Genomic DNA, 18,160 nt, shown 5'->3' with positions numbered 1-18,160 from the left:
GGACACACCAAAATTACAAAAAACACAATCTTTCCTTTATTAATCTTGTAATTCATCCTTTCAACTCGAAACGACCGGTACTACAATCCTGACGTACACCCCGAACTAGTCTCTAAAACCAAATGACTCCATCGACGCCAGGCTTGCCACTGTCGTGCTCCAAAGTAGAAAATGTTTCCCAAATGGTCGTGACGCCAAATCGAGGGACAGACTTATTTTGTCATGGTAGTCAGTTAGCAATGATAATTAAATTATAATATGCTCCTTTTTTGTAAGTTTAATAACCATTGATGACATAAAAATATGGCTTTATATATTTCGGCATGAATAATTAGTCTAAAAACAGCGTGAAAGTTGGAAAATGTACCCTAGGGACACGTCATGGTCGTGAATTTTGAGACTTTAAAAATATGAAAAAAATACCTAGAACCTATTTAAAACCAAATAAATGTGTGTAACATGTTGCCCCCGTCCCAAAAAATATTAAAACACATAATAATAAACTACAAATCCAGTATCTACGAAGTAAAAGGCCAGGGACATGAAAACGTACGTTTTTAAATTTTCACTCGTATACGAGATCCCTGCATTTTTTACGTTTAGTTGAACTCTCCTATGAATATAGATCAAATATTATTCCAAGGAGGTATCCAATGACAAAAACATTCTTCAGTAGTTTATGGGCTATTAATTTTTCTATACCAATATATAAATGTACAAAACCATTTTTTGTTGTTTATATAGAACTGTTAGATATGTTAAATCCTCCACCCATGAATCTTGATTTACATGGCAAAGGTGGCAATTCTTTTCCTTTTGAGTCCAGTCCATTAAAACTCTTTGAATTAACAACTTTATTTGATTTTTTCATATCACTCATCTTCAGTTTAAACTTCTCAACTTGCTTTTTCTGAAAAAAAGAGAAAACAACAATACATTGTTCAAAGTAAGAAAGCTACATTTGATGAAAATGAACTTTGATTTGAACATAATATGTTTTGAAAAAATAACTAGGCCTAGATAAATCTAAATTTAAATTATCTCTATAGAAATACATGGTTTTGTTTTGTCTGAAGCTTTGCTCACATTTATATCTCTAAATTAGTGTCAAAACATTGAACAATAATAATATTATTTGAAAATGCTTTATTTAAGCTAAAAAAAAACCTTTTCCTACAATTACCTAACAATGTACATGTTCTCTCACTGATTTGAGAAAGCAAAGTGGCAAATTCGCTCATCAGTGATACAATGTTAACATTGTCCCACTCTAATTACTTTGTCTCACTCACTCCAGATTTGCAACGTGAAGGCACGAAATAGTGAGCGCGTAACATGCAGACAAGGTCGTATGCGCACGAAATACGTTGGCAGCACTGGTTGTAAATCAGCTGGTCAGCTGTTATACTGTTGTATTATTAAAAGTAATATTAAAAGTTCACTTCTGTGTAAAAATATGTCACGTTTCTTTACCAATTTATTTGTTTTATGGTATCTGTAGGAAAAATATAATGCCCAACTCGAGTGCAAAGTGCAATTGCCTCACTCGAGAAACCATTCCTCACTCGCCTACGGCTTGTGAGTAAGTATTTCTCTCGAGTGAGTCAATTGCTTACTTTGCTCACTAGTTGCACAAATAACTATAGACCTGGATCAAAGACCTAAATCAAAGTGTAAAAAACAAATAACCATACGTGAGTACACCAATTGTGAGTACAAAAGCCATCTTTGTGTTAAGAAACTTAAGTCAAAGCATAAGTTAAGGACGCTTAAGTTAAAGTAACTCAACAATATAAGCCTGAAAGTTTGGATAAACAAATTAAAATTCTCAGAGAAGTAATTTCTTTGTTAACACGTTAGCTGCGCATGACGCGTAATCTCATCACTGCTAGTGCTTCTTAGTGGCGGGCGATGAGTATACTTGTCAAAGCACCATTATAAACTATTTGTCCACTGTGAGTTTAGCCATTGCTGTGAGACGTTGTTTCATTTGCCGCTCAACGTGTTAACATGGCCCAGAGACTTCTTTTTTGGTTGTGGGCAAGGATTATTACTTTTTACTTTTAAACTGAACTCAAGGCACCATTCAATTTAGGGCTGTTAACGAACTAATATTACCTGTTCATAGTATTTTTCCTTCCAGGTTATTATTTCATTGCTTGACTTTTCCAGTTCTGCTTTTAGTTCGTTTATTTGATCCATCCTCATTTCAATATCTCCAAGAAGATACTGAAAATTATTTAGGGTTAGGTAAGTCTACATACAATATAAATATAGGTACCCTACCGGTGACTTAATAATACAAACACAAAATATGGATATTTTTGGTCAGCTGCACCCTACACATAGCCACGTGTAGTATTTTTTTTTTTATTTTTTTTTTTTGTCCTAGGACGCTAGGCACGAGCCTGGGATTGTTTTTCACATTACTTCAGGCTAGACCTAGGGGTTGCGGCATTATCACTTAGATAAAATCCATTGGTGACTTGGCGGGGATCGAACCCGGGACCTCACGGACCGAAGTCCCGCGCTCTAGCCACTACGCCAGCTCGCTCCCCCTAGCCACGTGTAGTATTACATTAATCATTAATATTAATTTCTTTGTGTGTTTTCTCCTACAATGTTTGTTAATGCCCCTAATAATATATTATCAGTTATTTTAAATGTTTCTCCTTGTTAATATGTATTATTTTATCTAATTTTTTTCAATGTTATATAATATCCCATCTCCCCACAGACAGGGCCGGATTTCCCAATAGGCCCAGTAGGCCCGGGCCTATGGGCGCAAGGTCCCAGAGGGCGCACGGCCGAGAGTATTTTTGTTATACCTAGGCTATCTAAATATAAAAATAAATAGTCACAGTTGATAAAAAAAAACTCCAAAGCATTGTGATTCTGAAGTTCATAAGAAGAAATAAATGTTATGAAATGTAAACTATATTTTCAGAATTACGCATCAATTTCGTTACAAAATTGGTAACGAACATTGGTTATACGGGAGTAGGCTGTAGGGATGTTGACGTTGACGAGCGCCCAAGGGATACGCATCGTATTGCCACTGCACTGCCATTCTGGCTCGGACTCGGCACTACTGATCAGAGTGATAAGGGGCGCATGCGTGCTAGACATGACATTGTTACAACCCTCACATCACAAAACAAAAGTTATTTATTAACTAATCGTTTGATTAGTTTACAACTATCTGCAGGATCAAGTTAAATATATCATAAGTTTTTTTGAATATTAAAACAACAATGATTTATTTACCTTTAAAATTAACGAAAAAATATTAATCTCAGTTTGCATTCAATTTTAGAAAAATTCAATACCCTCTAAAGAACCATTATATAATGCTGTCATTTTCTCCTCAGGCCTAAGGATCGGTACGCTTGGCCGGAATATATTGCTCTGTTTTGCTTTGGAAATATAACCTAGATGCAGTACGACCATGGATTAAATATAACTCAAGCCGACTTCTCATCATAACATTGTTAATTCAAAATTTTTCAATGTGTAGTTCATGTTGGTGACACTGGACGTTAGTTTTGACGTAATTTTGTTTCTATTATTTTAGGGTTAGTTCTATGATGTGTGTTTTAATTTCTTGTAATATAAATAGGAGACGACCTATTGTTGATGATTATGTGACGTAATTTTCCTGGCGGACGACAAGAGGTAAATTACGCCACCGGTAAGAAAACGAGATCCCAGGATTCGCCCTAGTCTGGTCGCGGGGAGTTTCCCAGGAGTCGATAGTGATTCGGATAGCCTAACTTTGATAGCCCTGGTTGTCAGAGCTCGAGACGAACGTTGCGGGTTACTAAACACCCTACTCGAAATCACCACTCTAGCCTAGGGCTTGTGGGGAAATAAATAATTTTGACTTGACTCTGTGGGCAAATATCTAAATGACACACTACTAGCTAACTTAACAAATCAACAAGTAAGCTAAGTAGGCACTCCGCTTACCTACGGAGTTACGTCGTCACCCTGAAACAAACAAGGTTAGTACAAGATAGGCCTAACCTAGCCTAACTCCCACAGAGTCTGAATTTACTAAAATGATAAGAAAACAAGTTAGCCTAAGTGGTCCAGGTGAGGAACGAACAAAAAAAAACGAAACTAAAAAGGTGAAACTGCTCCTTGAGCCAAAAACGAAAAACTAAAACTTTAACTTCCTCACGTGTTCAACTTAGACCAACTTCGACAGAACTTGTCCAGCAGAAACCTGTCTGCTGGAACAGACTTTGGTACGTTTGGGGAACTTTAAAAAAAGGGTTTTAAGAATTAAAAAAAGAAAGTCCCAAGACGGATTATGAAACGTAATTGAAAATATATTTCACCAACTGCAGTACTTTACTCAAATTGTTGGTTAAGGCGTATGACTAGGTCTGCGAATCAGGCCTAGCCTTCAAGTTCAACCAAGTTTCGTACACGAAAACTGGTCAAGTAATATACAATAATCTGTAAGTTAGTTACAAAACTTACCCGATGACGAAATTATATCAAAATATTCACTACGAAACAATACGTACGAACTTAAGCTTTCAGAGCTTGCGATACGAACTTTAACTTGCACGAATTTTCGAGAACGAACCAAAAGCGAAACAAACTTACCAAAAGCCGGGATTACGAATGACAACTCTCCTCCACAACTCTTCTTCTTCCCTCACCTTCGTCTCAGAATCGAGACGAAAGTTAAAACGCTTCCTGATTGGTCAGCACAAACAGAGTCAGCTGAGTCCCGTGTCAGGAAAGGCAGGCGTATGACAGCTTTTCATGCTTTATAGCTGCCTCGCTCACAAAGTGGATCACCTGCTCTTATTCTCTCCCGTAGCCCGCCCTCAGACGCAGTCGAACAACCAAACAACCAAACTGACACCAACGTCGTCTGCTGTCTTGGAATTGGAGGTTAGGTGCGATGTCAGTTTAGCGCCGCGACTAGGGCACAACAACAGCTTACATTCAGCTGTTTAAGTTTCGTGGTTTAGCCGTTATTTTACCCCCTACACATTTGACCCGTTACACCCCCTCCACACTTCGGAACGAAAAAAAGAAAAACGAGAAAAAGAAAAAAAGCTGTTGAGCTTTCCTGCAGGTGACACATCAGTAGGATCGTGGGCAAGAAAAGTTGACAGAAGCTGATGCCGGACCCCGTTAGTCCGGCTGCTTCAGGGTGTTGACGACGAAAAGCGAACGAAGCCGGGTTGCCTCAGAGGTCTAAACGAAAACGACTCGGGGCGAAGGAAAACCGAAGATGGTGGGGTTGACGAAGGTAGGGTAGCACGGCAGGCTCGGAGTCTCGGACGCGCGGTTAAGAGCTGCTCACGATGATACGTCACCCCCCAGACGAGGGTTATCTATGGCTGCTTGTCGGCAGCTTGACGTGGCCGAAAGGACTGATGAACAAACGGATCGCAATACGTTGCTGCGGTTGCGGGATCCTTGCATATTAGCCACGTGCACAGAAAGGTTTTAAGTCTTTCACGTGCACGACGTGTACCGCAGCAGAATCCTCGTCTCGTACCTCGTAGAGATTAGCACCTCGACGACCGACCACAATGCAGGGGCCATGATATTTTGGTGCTAATTTCCCTACGATGGTGTCCGCAGCGGAAGACAGGATGTGAAGTCTTCTCATCACCTGCGCGCCAACTTCGTGAGTCACCTCCCTACGACGGAGGTTATAATATGTCGATTGCCTCTCGTAGGCAGCCTTGAGGTTCTTGTGTGTCTGCACGATCAGACGCTGAAACTCATCCAGTCGTTTGCGATGGGTCTCACTTAACGAGGGACCTTGGGGAGTTTCAGACACCTCAAGCGAAAGGCCACGGACGGCACAGGGAGGCTTCAGTTCACGTCCGAAACACAGCATCGCGGGAGTGAATCCAGTAGAGTCGTGGACAGCTGTGTTAAGGGCGTACTGAAACTCCACTAGGTGGTTGTCCCAAGACCTATGGTTGCCTTTCACGAACTGCGCAATCATAGTCTTCACCACTCGGTTCTGCCTCTCGACTGGGTTCGACTGCGGGCTGTAGGGGGCCGTTGTCTGTAGCGTGATGCCCCACTCAGCAGCCAGTTCTCGAACCAGTTTACCGACGAACTGCGTGCCGTTGTCCGTAATCAACACATCCGGAGCTCCATGTCGAAGTAGGACAGCCTTCAGCTTCGTCACCACATTCTTTGCGGTTGCAGACGCAATGGAGGCGAGTTCCGTCCATTTGCTGAAGGTATCCTGCACCACGAGCAGAAATCGCTGACCCCGCTGTGATCTAGGCAATGGGCCTACTAGGTCAGCAGACACTGCGTACCACGGTCCTTGGGGTTGTCGGAAGTACATTTTCCCAGCTGGTTTCGTTTGGGGTACTTTATAGGCCTGGCATTGGGCGCAAGACCGTACATAAGCCTTCACCTCACGACGCCAGTTAGGCCAAAAGTACTCCCCACCAACTCGGGCTAACGTTTTCTTCACCCCAAGATGTCCTGCCGTAGCCGTGTCGTGGTTTTCGTGCAGTACCACGGATACTTGGTCGCTTGGCACACACACCCTCCATGTCGTAGGTCGATCCTTCTTCGAGACAGCACGATACAGCTTACCGTCGCGAAGCTGGTATCTCGAGTATCGCCCAGGGTGTTTGCTGACCAGGTTGCGAAGGCGGTCATACCAAGCACCGTGGCTGCCCGGCGGGTTACCATCGTTGTCCCCGTCGGATGATGGGTCGTCTGTCTCCTGCCGCGTAGGACCAGGAGCTTCGTCGTCGTTAGCGTCACCCGCCGGATCATCACCGAGTGAAGGTTCGTCACCTTCAGCATCGGTTAGGCGTCGTAACCGCAACTGTTCCCTAGCACCGCGTCTGGTTAAAACTCCGACCTCAAACGTAGGTTGATCGGGTTCACCAGACGAGCTGGGCACTTCAGGGACCGGCTGACGAGACAGGGCGTCGGCCACTCTGTTCGCTGTCCCCTTGCGGTACCTTATCTCGAAGTCGAATTGCTGCAACTCCATAACCCACCGAGCCAGGCGCCCACTAGGCTCACTGAGCTTAAGCAGCCATTTTAGGGCGACATGGTCGGTTATCGCAATGAAGTGGTAGCCTTCGAGATAAGCCTTGAATTTCCGAACAGCCCACACGAGAGCGAGACACTCCTTCTCGGTAGTTGTGTAGTTCTGTTCGGCCTCAGAGAGTAGCCTACTGGCATACGCAACGACCACTTCTCGGTCGTTTACACTCTGAGTTAACGCTGCTCCCAGGCCATAATTCGAGGCGTCGACCTGGAGCACGAAGGGTTGGCTGAAGTCGGGACAGGCGAGAATCGGGGCCGTCACCAAGGCGTGCTTCAGAGCTTCGAATGCCTTAGTTTGTTCGGGTCCCCAGAGCCACTTGGCGTTCTTCTTCAGCAAACCTCGAAGCGGAATGGTTACTGAAGCGAACTTCTCGACGATACCACGACGCAAGGCCTAGGAAACTGCGAAGTCCCTTGACGTTCGTGGGTGCGGGGAAATCCTGAACGGCGCGGACCTTCTCAGGATCTGTGGCGATCCCATCTTGGCTCACGATGTGTCCCAGATACTTCAGCTCCCTACGGGCGAAGTGACACTTCTCGGGGTTTAAACGAAGGCCTGCCTCGCGTAGGCGGCGGAAAACAACCCCCAGAAGTTCTAGATGCTCCTCGAAAGACGTTGACACTACCACAAGGTCATCAAGGTACGCGAAGACCTTCGGCTCCAGCTCAGGCCCGATGACTCTATCCAGAAGGCGCTGGAAGGTGGCACCGGCCGAATGTAGGCCAAACGGCATGACCTTGAACTGAAAAAGGCCTAGGCCTGGCACAGTGAAGGCGGTCACGGGGCGACTGTCGACGGCCAATGGCACTTGCCAGTAGCCTTGCTTCAGGTCCAAGGTACTGATAAACTTAGCCTGCCTGAGCTTCTCAAGGATGGCGTTGATCCTAGGCAGAGGATAGGCGTCCTTGATCGAGGAGTCGTTCACCCTGCGCATGTCGATGCAAAAGCGGTATTTTCCAGTCGACTTCCGGATTAACACGATCGGAGAGCTCCATGGACTCTCGGATGGTTCGATTACACCATCCTTCAACATGGCAGCTACTTCATCGTTGATGACCGCTTGCATTGCAGGGTTACGAGGGTAGTGGCGCTGTTTGATCGGGACTGCGTTTGGTTTGAGCCTGATGACATGCTCAGTCAACGCCGTAGGTCCCACAACAGCATCGAAGAGAGGAAGTTCTTTCTCGAGAAAATTCTTGAGATGTTGTTCTTCCTTAGACGTCAGCGGTTCCAGTGTGCCCGTCGCACAAGGAAGGGTCGTGGTCGTGTCGAACGTGCCATCGTTGTTGACGTTAATTCGTATGAGGTTAAGGTCTCGAATACACCTCATACCTAATACGACGTCCGTAGTGAGCCCCGGCACGAAATAGGCTCCGAGTATGAGGTTTTCACCTAAGATCTGGGCCGGGATGTGGTACTTCGTCTCAATCCGACAACGTGTACCATCAGCCATCCTCAGGTCCGCCGAAGATATCTCAGGTTTTACCCCACACTCGTCGAAGTGACGAACAACCTCATCCCCGACGAGGTTTACAACTGCTCCGGTGTCTAGCAGAGCTGAGAACCTCCTTCCAAGGAGCAAGGTGTCGATAAAAGGTCGAATGTCAGCCGAATCAGATGATGTTCCAGCCGACACATATGAAGCGCTCACGTGATTGAGCTCGAAAGAGGTCGTAGGCTGCTGCGCTGTGGGCTCAAGTGACCTCACAATGCCCGAGCCCGATTCGGTAAAGGCCCTTACGTACTGGAGCCATGAGCTCCATTCTTCGGAGGTAGTGCGGCCACGGGACGTGGGCTCAGGCGACCTCCGGCGGCCTGAGTCCGTCTGGCGTTTCCCGCGCGACAACCGCAGCTCGTAGTGGCCACTCCTACTTGTTTGCAGTAGTAACACCGCAACACCTTCGGCTGAGTACAATCCCGGAAGACATGTCCGCGTGCATCACAATTCCAGCAGATCGGAGGGTTGCGGTTACTCGGTGATCGAGGTGGGCTCGTAGACGGTAGGCTCCGCCGCATATTGTTTGGGACGGCGGGCGTCGTATGCCTTGCCTGGTTACCCCCACTCTTTGCAGGGTAATCACCAGTGCGGACGGCCTTTGGCGAGGTAGGTTGCGGTTTACAATCAGGCTCAGAATAGCCCATCACCGCAACATCGACAAAACGGTCCGTTCGACGCCTGGGCGTGTAGGCAGTCTCAGGTACCAATGCTTGAGCGACTGGAGGGGGAGGGCGGAACAGCTTGCGCTCCCGTAGCAGCTCCTCGTATTCGTCGGCTCGCTCGATGAGGTCGGGTAGCGTGACAAAGTCATGACGTCGTATCATGAACTTGTATTCCGGCCTCATGTTCAGGTACACCAGGTCGATAGTTTCCTGGTTAGAGAAAGTGCCGCTCCGTCGGATCAGGGTTGTCAGAGCAATCACAAAATCTTTAAATGACTCTGTTTCACCCTGAGTGCGCTTCCGTATCTCGTCATCCAAGTGTCGATGATAGCCGGCAGGGAAAAACTGGACCTCGAATGCCCGCCTAAAGTCGTGGAAGGAACGCCACATCATTTTGTTGTTCCTGTACCAGAGGAGAGCTTGGCCATGTAGAAGTGAAGGCAAAGCCTTCAAAACGTCCTCTGGCGATAGAGAGTAGGCCTCGCGCAGCTCCTCTAGACGCTCCAGGAACGAAACCGCATCTCGTCGGCCGTCGAAGCGCAAGTTCCACTTCCGGACCTTGTCACAGAGGGCGGACGACGTTTTAGCAACGTCCTCATGCAGGTCATGACTACGCAGGACATACGAAGACCGGACACCTCCATACACATCGTTCGTCCGAGACGGGACGGCGTATCGAGAGGTTAGCTGGTCCATCTCGTTAGCTGGCGGCTCAGCGTAGTCAGCATCATGTGTTCTTGGGCCCCGCCGTTCGAGGTTCAACACCTCGGCTAACGAGTGCTCCATGCTGCGCAGGTCGGCATTGGGCGATAGGCCTAGCATTTGGCGTATGCGGTCCAAACTTCGATGTATTGGGTCCTCGAAGGGGTATTCCCGAGGCAGAGACCCTTGAGCCGAGTCGAAGGTATGCTGGGCATCAGTAACGTCCTCTTGTCCGGCGAAGGACAGTTCGTGCGGTGCCGAGGTGACCGCAGCAGGTGGGCTCTGACGCTGGAACGTAGCAGGGGGTAGGCCTACGAGTCCATAGGTACCAGGTGGTCTCCAAGCAGTAGGTTGATGCGTTGACCCCGTTCGGTAGTCGAAAGGCGAAAGGCGTGGAGTAGGCTCATGCAGCGAACTCCGGGCCTGGTTATCTAACACCTGGCTAGTCATCAGCACCTCCTCCTGGGAGGTTGCGGGGGTCTGAGCACCAGCGTTGATCCGCCAGTATAGGCAAAGGCGCCTGCGAAGTTCCTCTACAGTGCCATGGGTGGGTAGGTCGAGTCGCTCCACCTCAGCAATCAACTGTAGTTTAGACAACCGGTAGATCCATCCAACGCGAGGATCTTCCGTTGGGGCGAGCGGAGCGGAGTAGCCGGTCGAGGTCATCGGTCGTGTGTACACCGTCGATGTTGTGGTAACCGTCGATGCGCAAGAGCAGGTGGGGATAACCGATGACGTAGTCACCACGGCACCAGCCGTGGTTAGAACTCCTGGCGTCGTACAAACTTCAGGGAGTGAGTCAGGCATAGCTGCAAAGTATTAGTGCACAACAAAACAAACAAATGGCAACAACAATTTAAAAAAGGCTGAAATTGCTTAACAAGTATGAAAAATCCACAATAGGCCTCTTTAAATTCAGGCCTAACGTTAAACAGCACTATCTAAGTCCAAACAAGACAACTAAAAAAAAAAAATTTTTTTTTTTTTTTTTTCAGCCTAAGTCCCAACTAGGTACTCAAAACCCAGAAAATTTGTTGAAATAGGACCAAGTCCAAACTGCTCCAAAATCCAATAATAAAAGGCTAAAATGCAATAGGCTACTATAAAGTAAACGTTTTACCTAAAATAAATAGGCTATCACACAAATAGGCTAAAATATTTAACGCTAAACACCAATAGGCCTAGGCTAGCAATAGGCTACAATGACGAAACTAGAAAATATGTAGGCCTAAGCTACCTAATACACTAGAAATGCTAGGCTAGAACGGTAACGTAGAATAAAACAACTTACAGTATGCCTAGGCTAATACTTGAAAGGCTAGAGCGGTTAACGTAGGCTAAAATCTCACAACTCTCCGTCAGCTGCTACAGCGATCTTAGCTTGAGCTCACCAAGTACTATCAGACTATCCAATCACTGGTCCAACTGTTTCGGGCGCCATTTATGTGACGTAATTTTCCTGGCGGACGACAAGAGGTAAATTACGCCACCGGTAAGAAAACGAGATCCCAGGATTCGCCCTAGTCTGGTCGCGGGGAGTTTCCCAGGAGTCGATAGTGATTCGGATAGCCTAACTTTGATAGCCCTGGTTGTCAGAGCTCGAGACGAACGTTGCGGGTTACTAAACACCCTACTCGAAATCACCACTCTAGCCTAGGGCTTGTGGGGAAATAAATAATTTTGACTTGACTCTGTGGGCAAATATCTAAATGACACACTACTAGCTAACTTAACAAATCAACAAGTAAGCTAAGTAGGCACTCCGCTTACCTACGGAGTTACGTCGTCACCCTGAAACAAACAAGGTTAGTACAAGATAGGCCTAACCTAGCCTAACTCCCACAGAGTCTGAATTTACTAAAATGATAAGAAAACAAGTTAGCCTAAGTGGTCCAGGTGAGGAACGAACAAAAAAAAACGAAACTAAAAAGGTGAAACTGCTCCTTGAGCCAAAAACGAAAAACTAAAACTTTAACTTCCTCACGTGTTCAACTTAGACCAACTTCGACAGAACTTGTCCAGCAGAAACCTGTCTGCTGGAACAGACTTTGGTACGTTTGGGGAACTTTAAAAAAAGGGTTTTAAGAATTAAAAATACCCCCGCCGCAGCAAACCTGCAGACTAAGCGAATTTCCATTTGACTGATTGGATTTACACTGAAATGTCTACTTAAAAATATAACATTTATTCTTGATTTAAATAGAATTAGTTTAACAAGTACTTAGGTTTGCTGCATCAGGGAGGGTAAAACTTTTTTTTTTTTTAATGTGAATAGTTTCGTAAGAAATAAAAACATTTTCCAAATTTGATCAAAATATGTTCACAAACAAGCAAACTACAACAGTTTACTTATTCTCCATAAGAATAACATGGGAATTTTAAATTTACAATTTTTTGGAATTTTCTCCGTAACAATTAGGCGCATAATAACGCTTCAATATACTAAGTTATTTGTTTTTTTAAGCTCTACAAAATGGTTTGGAAAGAAATTGCTAAATTTTATGTTTTTTTGGTCAAAAATGGGAAAAACCTATTTTTACCCCATAAAACCCCCCGTAAACCCCCGTTCCCATGGTCCGATCATGCTGGATCGCGAACTCGTCCGAATAAACGTACGTTTACACGTTTGTACCAAATTTCATCAAAATCGGATCATTTTTGCTCGAGTTATCGTGCTGACGGACACATATATATATATATATATAAATATATAAATATATAAATATATAAATATATAAATATATATATATATATGAATTTGAACGGATGGTGTTTTTGGCCTCTAGGGACCTCAAAACGAAAAAAAAAATCGGTCCCGCGTCCAGGTCTTACCATGAGTACTACGGTAATAGCTTATTCCCTATATGGGAAATTCGCTAAAAAAAAGAAAGTCCCAAGACGGATTATGAAACGTAATTGAAAATATATTTCACCAACTGCAGTACTTTACTCAAATTGTTGGTTAAGGCGTATGACTAGGTCTGCGAATCAGGCCTAGCCTTCAAGTTCAACCAAGTTTCGTACACGAAAACTGGTCAAGTAATATACAATAATCTGTAAGTTAGTTACAAAACTTACCCGATGACGAAATTATATCAAAATATTCACTACGAAACAATACGTACGAACTTAAGCTTTCAGAGCTTGCGATACGAACTTTAACTTGCACGAATTTTCGAGAACGAACCAAAAGCGAAACAAACTTACCAAAAGCCGGGATTACGAATGACAACTCTCCTCCACAACTCTTCTTCTTCCCTCACCTTCGTCTCAGAATCGAGACGAAAGTTAAAACGCTTCCTGATTGGTCAGCACAAACAGAGTCAGCTGAGTCCCGTGTCAGGAAAGGCAGGCGTATGACAGCTTTTCATGCTTTATAGCTGCCTCGCTCACAAAGTGGATCACCTGCTCTTATTCTCTCCCGTAGCCCGCCCTCAGACGCAGTCGAACAACCAAACAACCAAACTGACACCAACGTCGTCTGCTGTCTTGGAATTGGAGGTTAGGTGCGATGTCAGTTTAGCGCCGCGACTAGGGCACAACAACAGCTTACATTCAGCTGTTTAAGTTTCGTGGTTTAGCCGTTATTTTACCCCCTACACATTTGACCCGTTACAATTAGATCGTTTTATTTTGGATAAACTAGATTTAAACATAGATAAACATACCCCCTTAAATAATAAGAATTGTTTTCAGCTAATCCAAAATGATGACAAATCTACTAAAAAAGGAGTACGTATGTTTAATCTATGGTGTCACGTACTGTATGGAGTTCATGTTTTTGGGCCTGGAATAATTGGAATCAATGGCCATGTTTTTTTGCAGGAATGCTCGGTGGGTTCAGCACCCCCACGGCCACAAACATGAGCAATATTTTTTTTTTAAAACTTGCAATGATTCCAACGAGGAGTGGTATTCAAGCAATTAACTTAGGCCTATGGGCATGATAAAGTTTTTAATAAAGGTTTGAAGGAAATTAACTGTGACCAGACTAGGGGGCGGAAAATTATTTGGGCCTAGGGGCGCAAAAATACTAAATCCGGCCCTGCCCACAGAAATGTCACCCTATTTTATGTTACAATATGAAATTTCAATGTCAATTCCTTATAACAAATAATATATCGTTGTAAGAAAATTGCAATATAATAAACTTTTAAATATAGTATTATTTTCAAAATTAGTGCATTTACTAAAGTTCAAAGTGAGGAATTGTTAAGCTAAACGAACAGCGGGCTTTTAACATTATACCATAAAGATTGTGGTGGAAACAACTAAAATAAACACTAGCTGACCAGAACAGGGTAGATGATTTTTATCCCCCTGGAATTTTACCCCCTTGGCAAATGTGACGTCACAAACCACGGGGTAAAATTCCGGCTGCAAACTTTTGAGTTATAAGTAATAATGGACAATCATTTAAGACAAATTGAGAGACTTATATGCTGATATGGTATTATATACTGATGAAGAAGACCCGACAATCCCGATATTTATCATGGATCAGACCACGAAAGTGATGTGAAGTGTTTTTGTAAAACTTGTTTAAACAATCCAGGACGTCATATGGGCGAATGTTTAGAAAAATACCACTAAGAGAAAAACTCAAAGAAGATTAAAAGAGAACTTTCAACTTGTTGTTTGTAATTAAATAAAACAATAGTGACAATATACCTACATTTTACACGTTTAGTAAATATGTAAGTTAGTTATGTCACTCACACATCACACAGTATAACTTACGTATGTACTAAACGTGTAAAATTTAGGTATTTGGTCACTCATACAAACAACAAGTTGAAAGTTATTTTTTAATCTTCTTTGATTTATTCTCTTAGTGGTATTTTTCTAAACATTCTCCCATTATGAAGTCCTGGATTGTTTAAACAAGTTTTACAAAAACACTTAGCATTGCTTTCGTTGTCTGATCCATAATAAATATCGGGATTGTCAACTATTGTCAGTATAAAATTACAATTCTTTTATTTATTATTTTATTGTTGCTACAAAATACTGGGACGGGTGGCGTCGTCCTGTAATCCAGCTACTAGGAGGTCATGAATTGTGGATATTTATAGGCATTCACTGTGGATGCGATACTCCCTGGTGTAGATTAACGTCCGCACGGTTGAGTACTACGACTATCCGCAGTACTGTCCTGGTAATTAGACCAATTCGTATATACCAAAGGCAAAAATGTGGTTCGGATTCCACTATAAACTGTAGGTCCCTTAGTTACCATTATAGCTGTATGGACTATTAATTAACAGCTGTGTCTAAGGAATATGTTGGCCTTAGTCACTAACAAGACTACAAGATCGCGCCACTCATCCTACACTCATCTCCATTCATACTTGGCTTAAAATACCTACTTAGTATGGTCGCCATTTCATTGAAAAGTATTAAAGAATTACAATTTAAATCCTCTGTGCTAACATTGCAGGATTTCAGTGAAAACAATTCTGAACTGCCGGGAGTGAGCCGCCATGATAAATGCTGAGGGGGCGAAGGCCTTGGACTTGGCCAGTCCTGCTGATCTTTCAATCGCAAAAGGTTAAATAATATTTTAGAGTCTGAAAGCCTAATTTAAATCACACAAAACTGATTTCTTAGCTGTTTCCAAATGAGCAACTTTATTCTTAAGCACAAGCATTCAACGGAGTACAGCTTAGTCACAATGCCCATTTTACAAGTATATGGAGGCCACTTTGGATTGAACTTTCAGCTTCAGGAGGTTCCCATTTCCACCACCTTTTTGGGTCTGAATTAGGAACTCAACGCAAAAGTTCTGCCTACCACTACTATGTCCCTAGTATTCTCCCCCTAAAACTACATGTTTGAGGCAATGTCTAAGATTATTGAGTCCATAATTGCTGTCTTATAGTTTTTCCTACAGGCGTTTACCTTGAGCCTCTTCTCTGTTAGGGAAAGTCTATTCTTGCAACTCTCCGCTCTATCTCGCTCAGGCTGCTCGTGCTGGTAGCGAGCCAATGTTGTCTCCAGGTGAGCGTGTTTACGCTCCATCTCAACACATCGCTCCTCCATCAACACTAGTGCGTTGCCTTGCTCTAAGATACGCTTCTGCTGCATCTTTACTTTCTGCACCAACTCCATCTTCGATGGATCTGAACCCTGGACAATGGAAATATCATTTGAGCTCAATAAATATATATATATATATATATATATATATATACTATATATTTAATAATATAAAAACCGATATGATTCAATAAACTAATGAAAGTCAATTAGAATATTAACAAGAAATAAAAATTACAACAAACACTTTGTATGGGTACCTCTGAGGAAAATACATACCGTACTGGAAAAGTGTTTGTGAATCAAAGTTTTTTATAAATATTAGGAATATTATTTATGGACAACTGTATAACATACATAGGATTTTTATATAGGATTCTTGGAAAAAAACAGAATGGGGTACAGGAGTTCTGTCCCCATGTGTTTCAACCCCAATGCACCACTGCCGTATAACGTTTCCATAACAGATAACTAAAACAACTTACAAACACTGTATTTAATTTGCATAAATATGCAATGGTTTATCTAATATCTACCAAAGACGACGAGTTATATAGCATCAGTGGCAGTTCTAGGACCTCGTCAAGGGGTAAAGGGGGTGGGGTACAGGGGTCCTCTTCCAAAATTTTTGTATTTTTAAAGAATTTCCATGACTTTTTAAAGTCATTTTTAAAGTCTAGAACTGTGTCCAAAAGCCTCTGTTACGTTTTTATGACAAAATGTATAGTTAAATAATTGATATTTTGATGGTCCAATGGGGGGAGGGCTTTAGCCCGGCCCTATAGCTCCTTGGAACTGCCACTGTGTAGCATAGATCTACAACAATCACAAATCACTTTTGAAGTGAACTTAAGAAAGCTACTTTGCTTCTCATACTCAAACAAGATTGACCCTTTTTTAAAACTAGAGCCGTTTCAGTTTAGTTCCTAAAATTAAAAAGATTTACTTTAACAGCATTGTTTTACTTAACAACACGAGTAACAGACCAACGAGGTTCAAGGATTGCGAGAAAAGAAATAAAATTAAAATTGTAACGCTTCAAACTTCAACAAATCACCTGTTAAGACCAATTTATTGTTAATGAGGGTTATAAAATAAACAAAAACATTAACATAACCTTTCTTAGAAGTTATGAGTAATGATTGTTAATTATTAAAAAGCTGTCATAGGTAAAGTAGGGTAAACTATGTAAACTACTATTTCACTATGAAATAATTCACTGTGGGGACGTATACATTATGCCTACCTCAAGTTTACGCCAGCGATGGGTGTTGAGGGGATTTTGTAGCTCCTCCTCAAGAGCTCTTGCTTTCACCCTCTCCTTGTTAAGCTCTTTCTCCACGTGGTGAATCTCCGTGCGGAGATCCGCCATGTTGTTGAGCGAGCGAGTCAATACGTCCTTTTCCGAACTGTTCACAACCAGATATTCAAGACTCAATAATGTTCAGTCGTCAGTCGACTATTCAAAAATATATAGATATAAAGATAATTTTTTTCATTCTATTTTTCTATTCTATTTCATTCTAAAAATCCATTTTCAGGACTATTTTTCTAAAACCCGCTGTAAACCTTTTTTGAAAAAAAAAACATTTCTTTTTAACATTGTTATATCTTTATATATTTGAAATAGCAAAGTATGTTCATGCAAATCCTTTCTTTTATGAAAAAATATCAAATACCAGGGTTATTCCAAAAGTAAGGTCCGATTTGCTATAACCATTTAAAGTGGGCGCCAAGGATGAAACACGCATGCGCACCGACTCCTGGCATGCCTTGGGCGTCAAGCGCCGCCATTAGCGTTGTTATTGTTGCTGTGTGCTGTTTATATTGTCAGTTCACAATGTTTAAGACAATTGATCGGCCCGCCAATTGTGAAGTAAGGGCAGTCGGTTTTTGTCTGCAAGAAACGTTTCAGCGGCAGAAAGTCATCAGCAGATTACTGAAGTTGACGGTTCTAACATAACGAGTGACAGTAAAGTGTGCAAGTGGTTGCAAGCTTTTAATGAAGGACTGGAAAATGTTCATAATGAATCAAGATCTGGACGACCATCAGTGATTTCAGAAAATTTGGTCAATGTGGTTTGTAAGGGTTGTTTTTTTACACCTCACTTTTTTTTTAAGAAGATCACGATAGAAGTCGGAAGAAAATGTTTTTAGTTGAGGGTCATCAAAAGTAGTACGAAAGACCAAAGG

At 42.9% G+C, this 18,160-nt stretch overlaps 1 protein-coding gene across 1 annotated transcript in view; it reads right to left on the bottom strand.

Moving 5' to 3' along the window:
- Window positions 1–650: 650 nt before the first annotated feature.
- LOC129001990 (cilia- and flagella-associated protein 58-like) overlaps window positions 651–18,160 on the bottom strand; it is a 64,593-nt gene continuing 47,083 nt past the window's right edge. The window contains exons 14-17 of the mRNA XM_054429461.1: window positions 17,214–17,376; window positions 15,830–16,057; window positions 2,119–2,229; window positions 651–910 (exon numbers count right to left, since the gene is read on the bottom strand). Coding sequence (XP_054285436.1) covers window positions 737–910; window positions 2,119–2,229; window positions 15,830–16,057; window positions 17,214–17,376 — 676 coding nt within the window. The 3' untranslated portion in view covers window positions 651–736. The remainder of the gene's footprint in view (window positions 911–2,118; window positions 2,230–15,829; window positions 16,058–17,213; window positions 17,377–18,160) is intronic.

This window comes from Macrosteles quadrilineatus, unplaced genomic scaffold (assembly GCF_028750875.1).
Source record: "Macrosteles quadrilineatus isolate MER2022 unplaced genomic scaffold, UCM_ALF_1.0 Scaffold_9__3_contigs__length_116548681, whole genome shotgun sequence".
NCBI lineage: Eukaryota > Metazoa > Arthropoda > Insecta > Hemiptera > Cicadellidae > Macrosteles > Macrosteles quadrilineatus.
The sequence above is the reverse complement of the archived record's forward strand: the minus strand, read 5'-3'. Positions and strand labels throughout refer to the sequence as shown.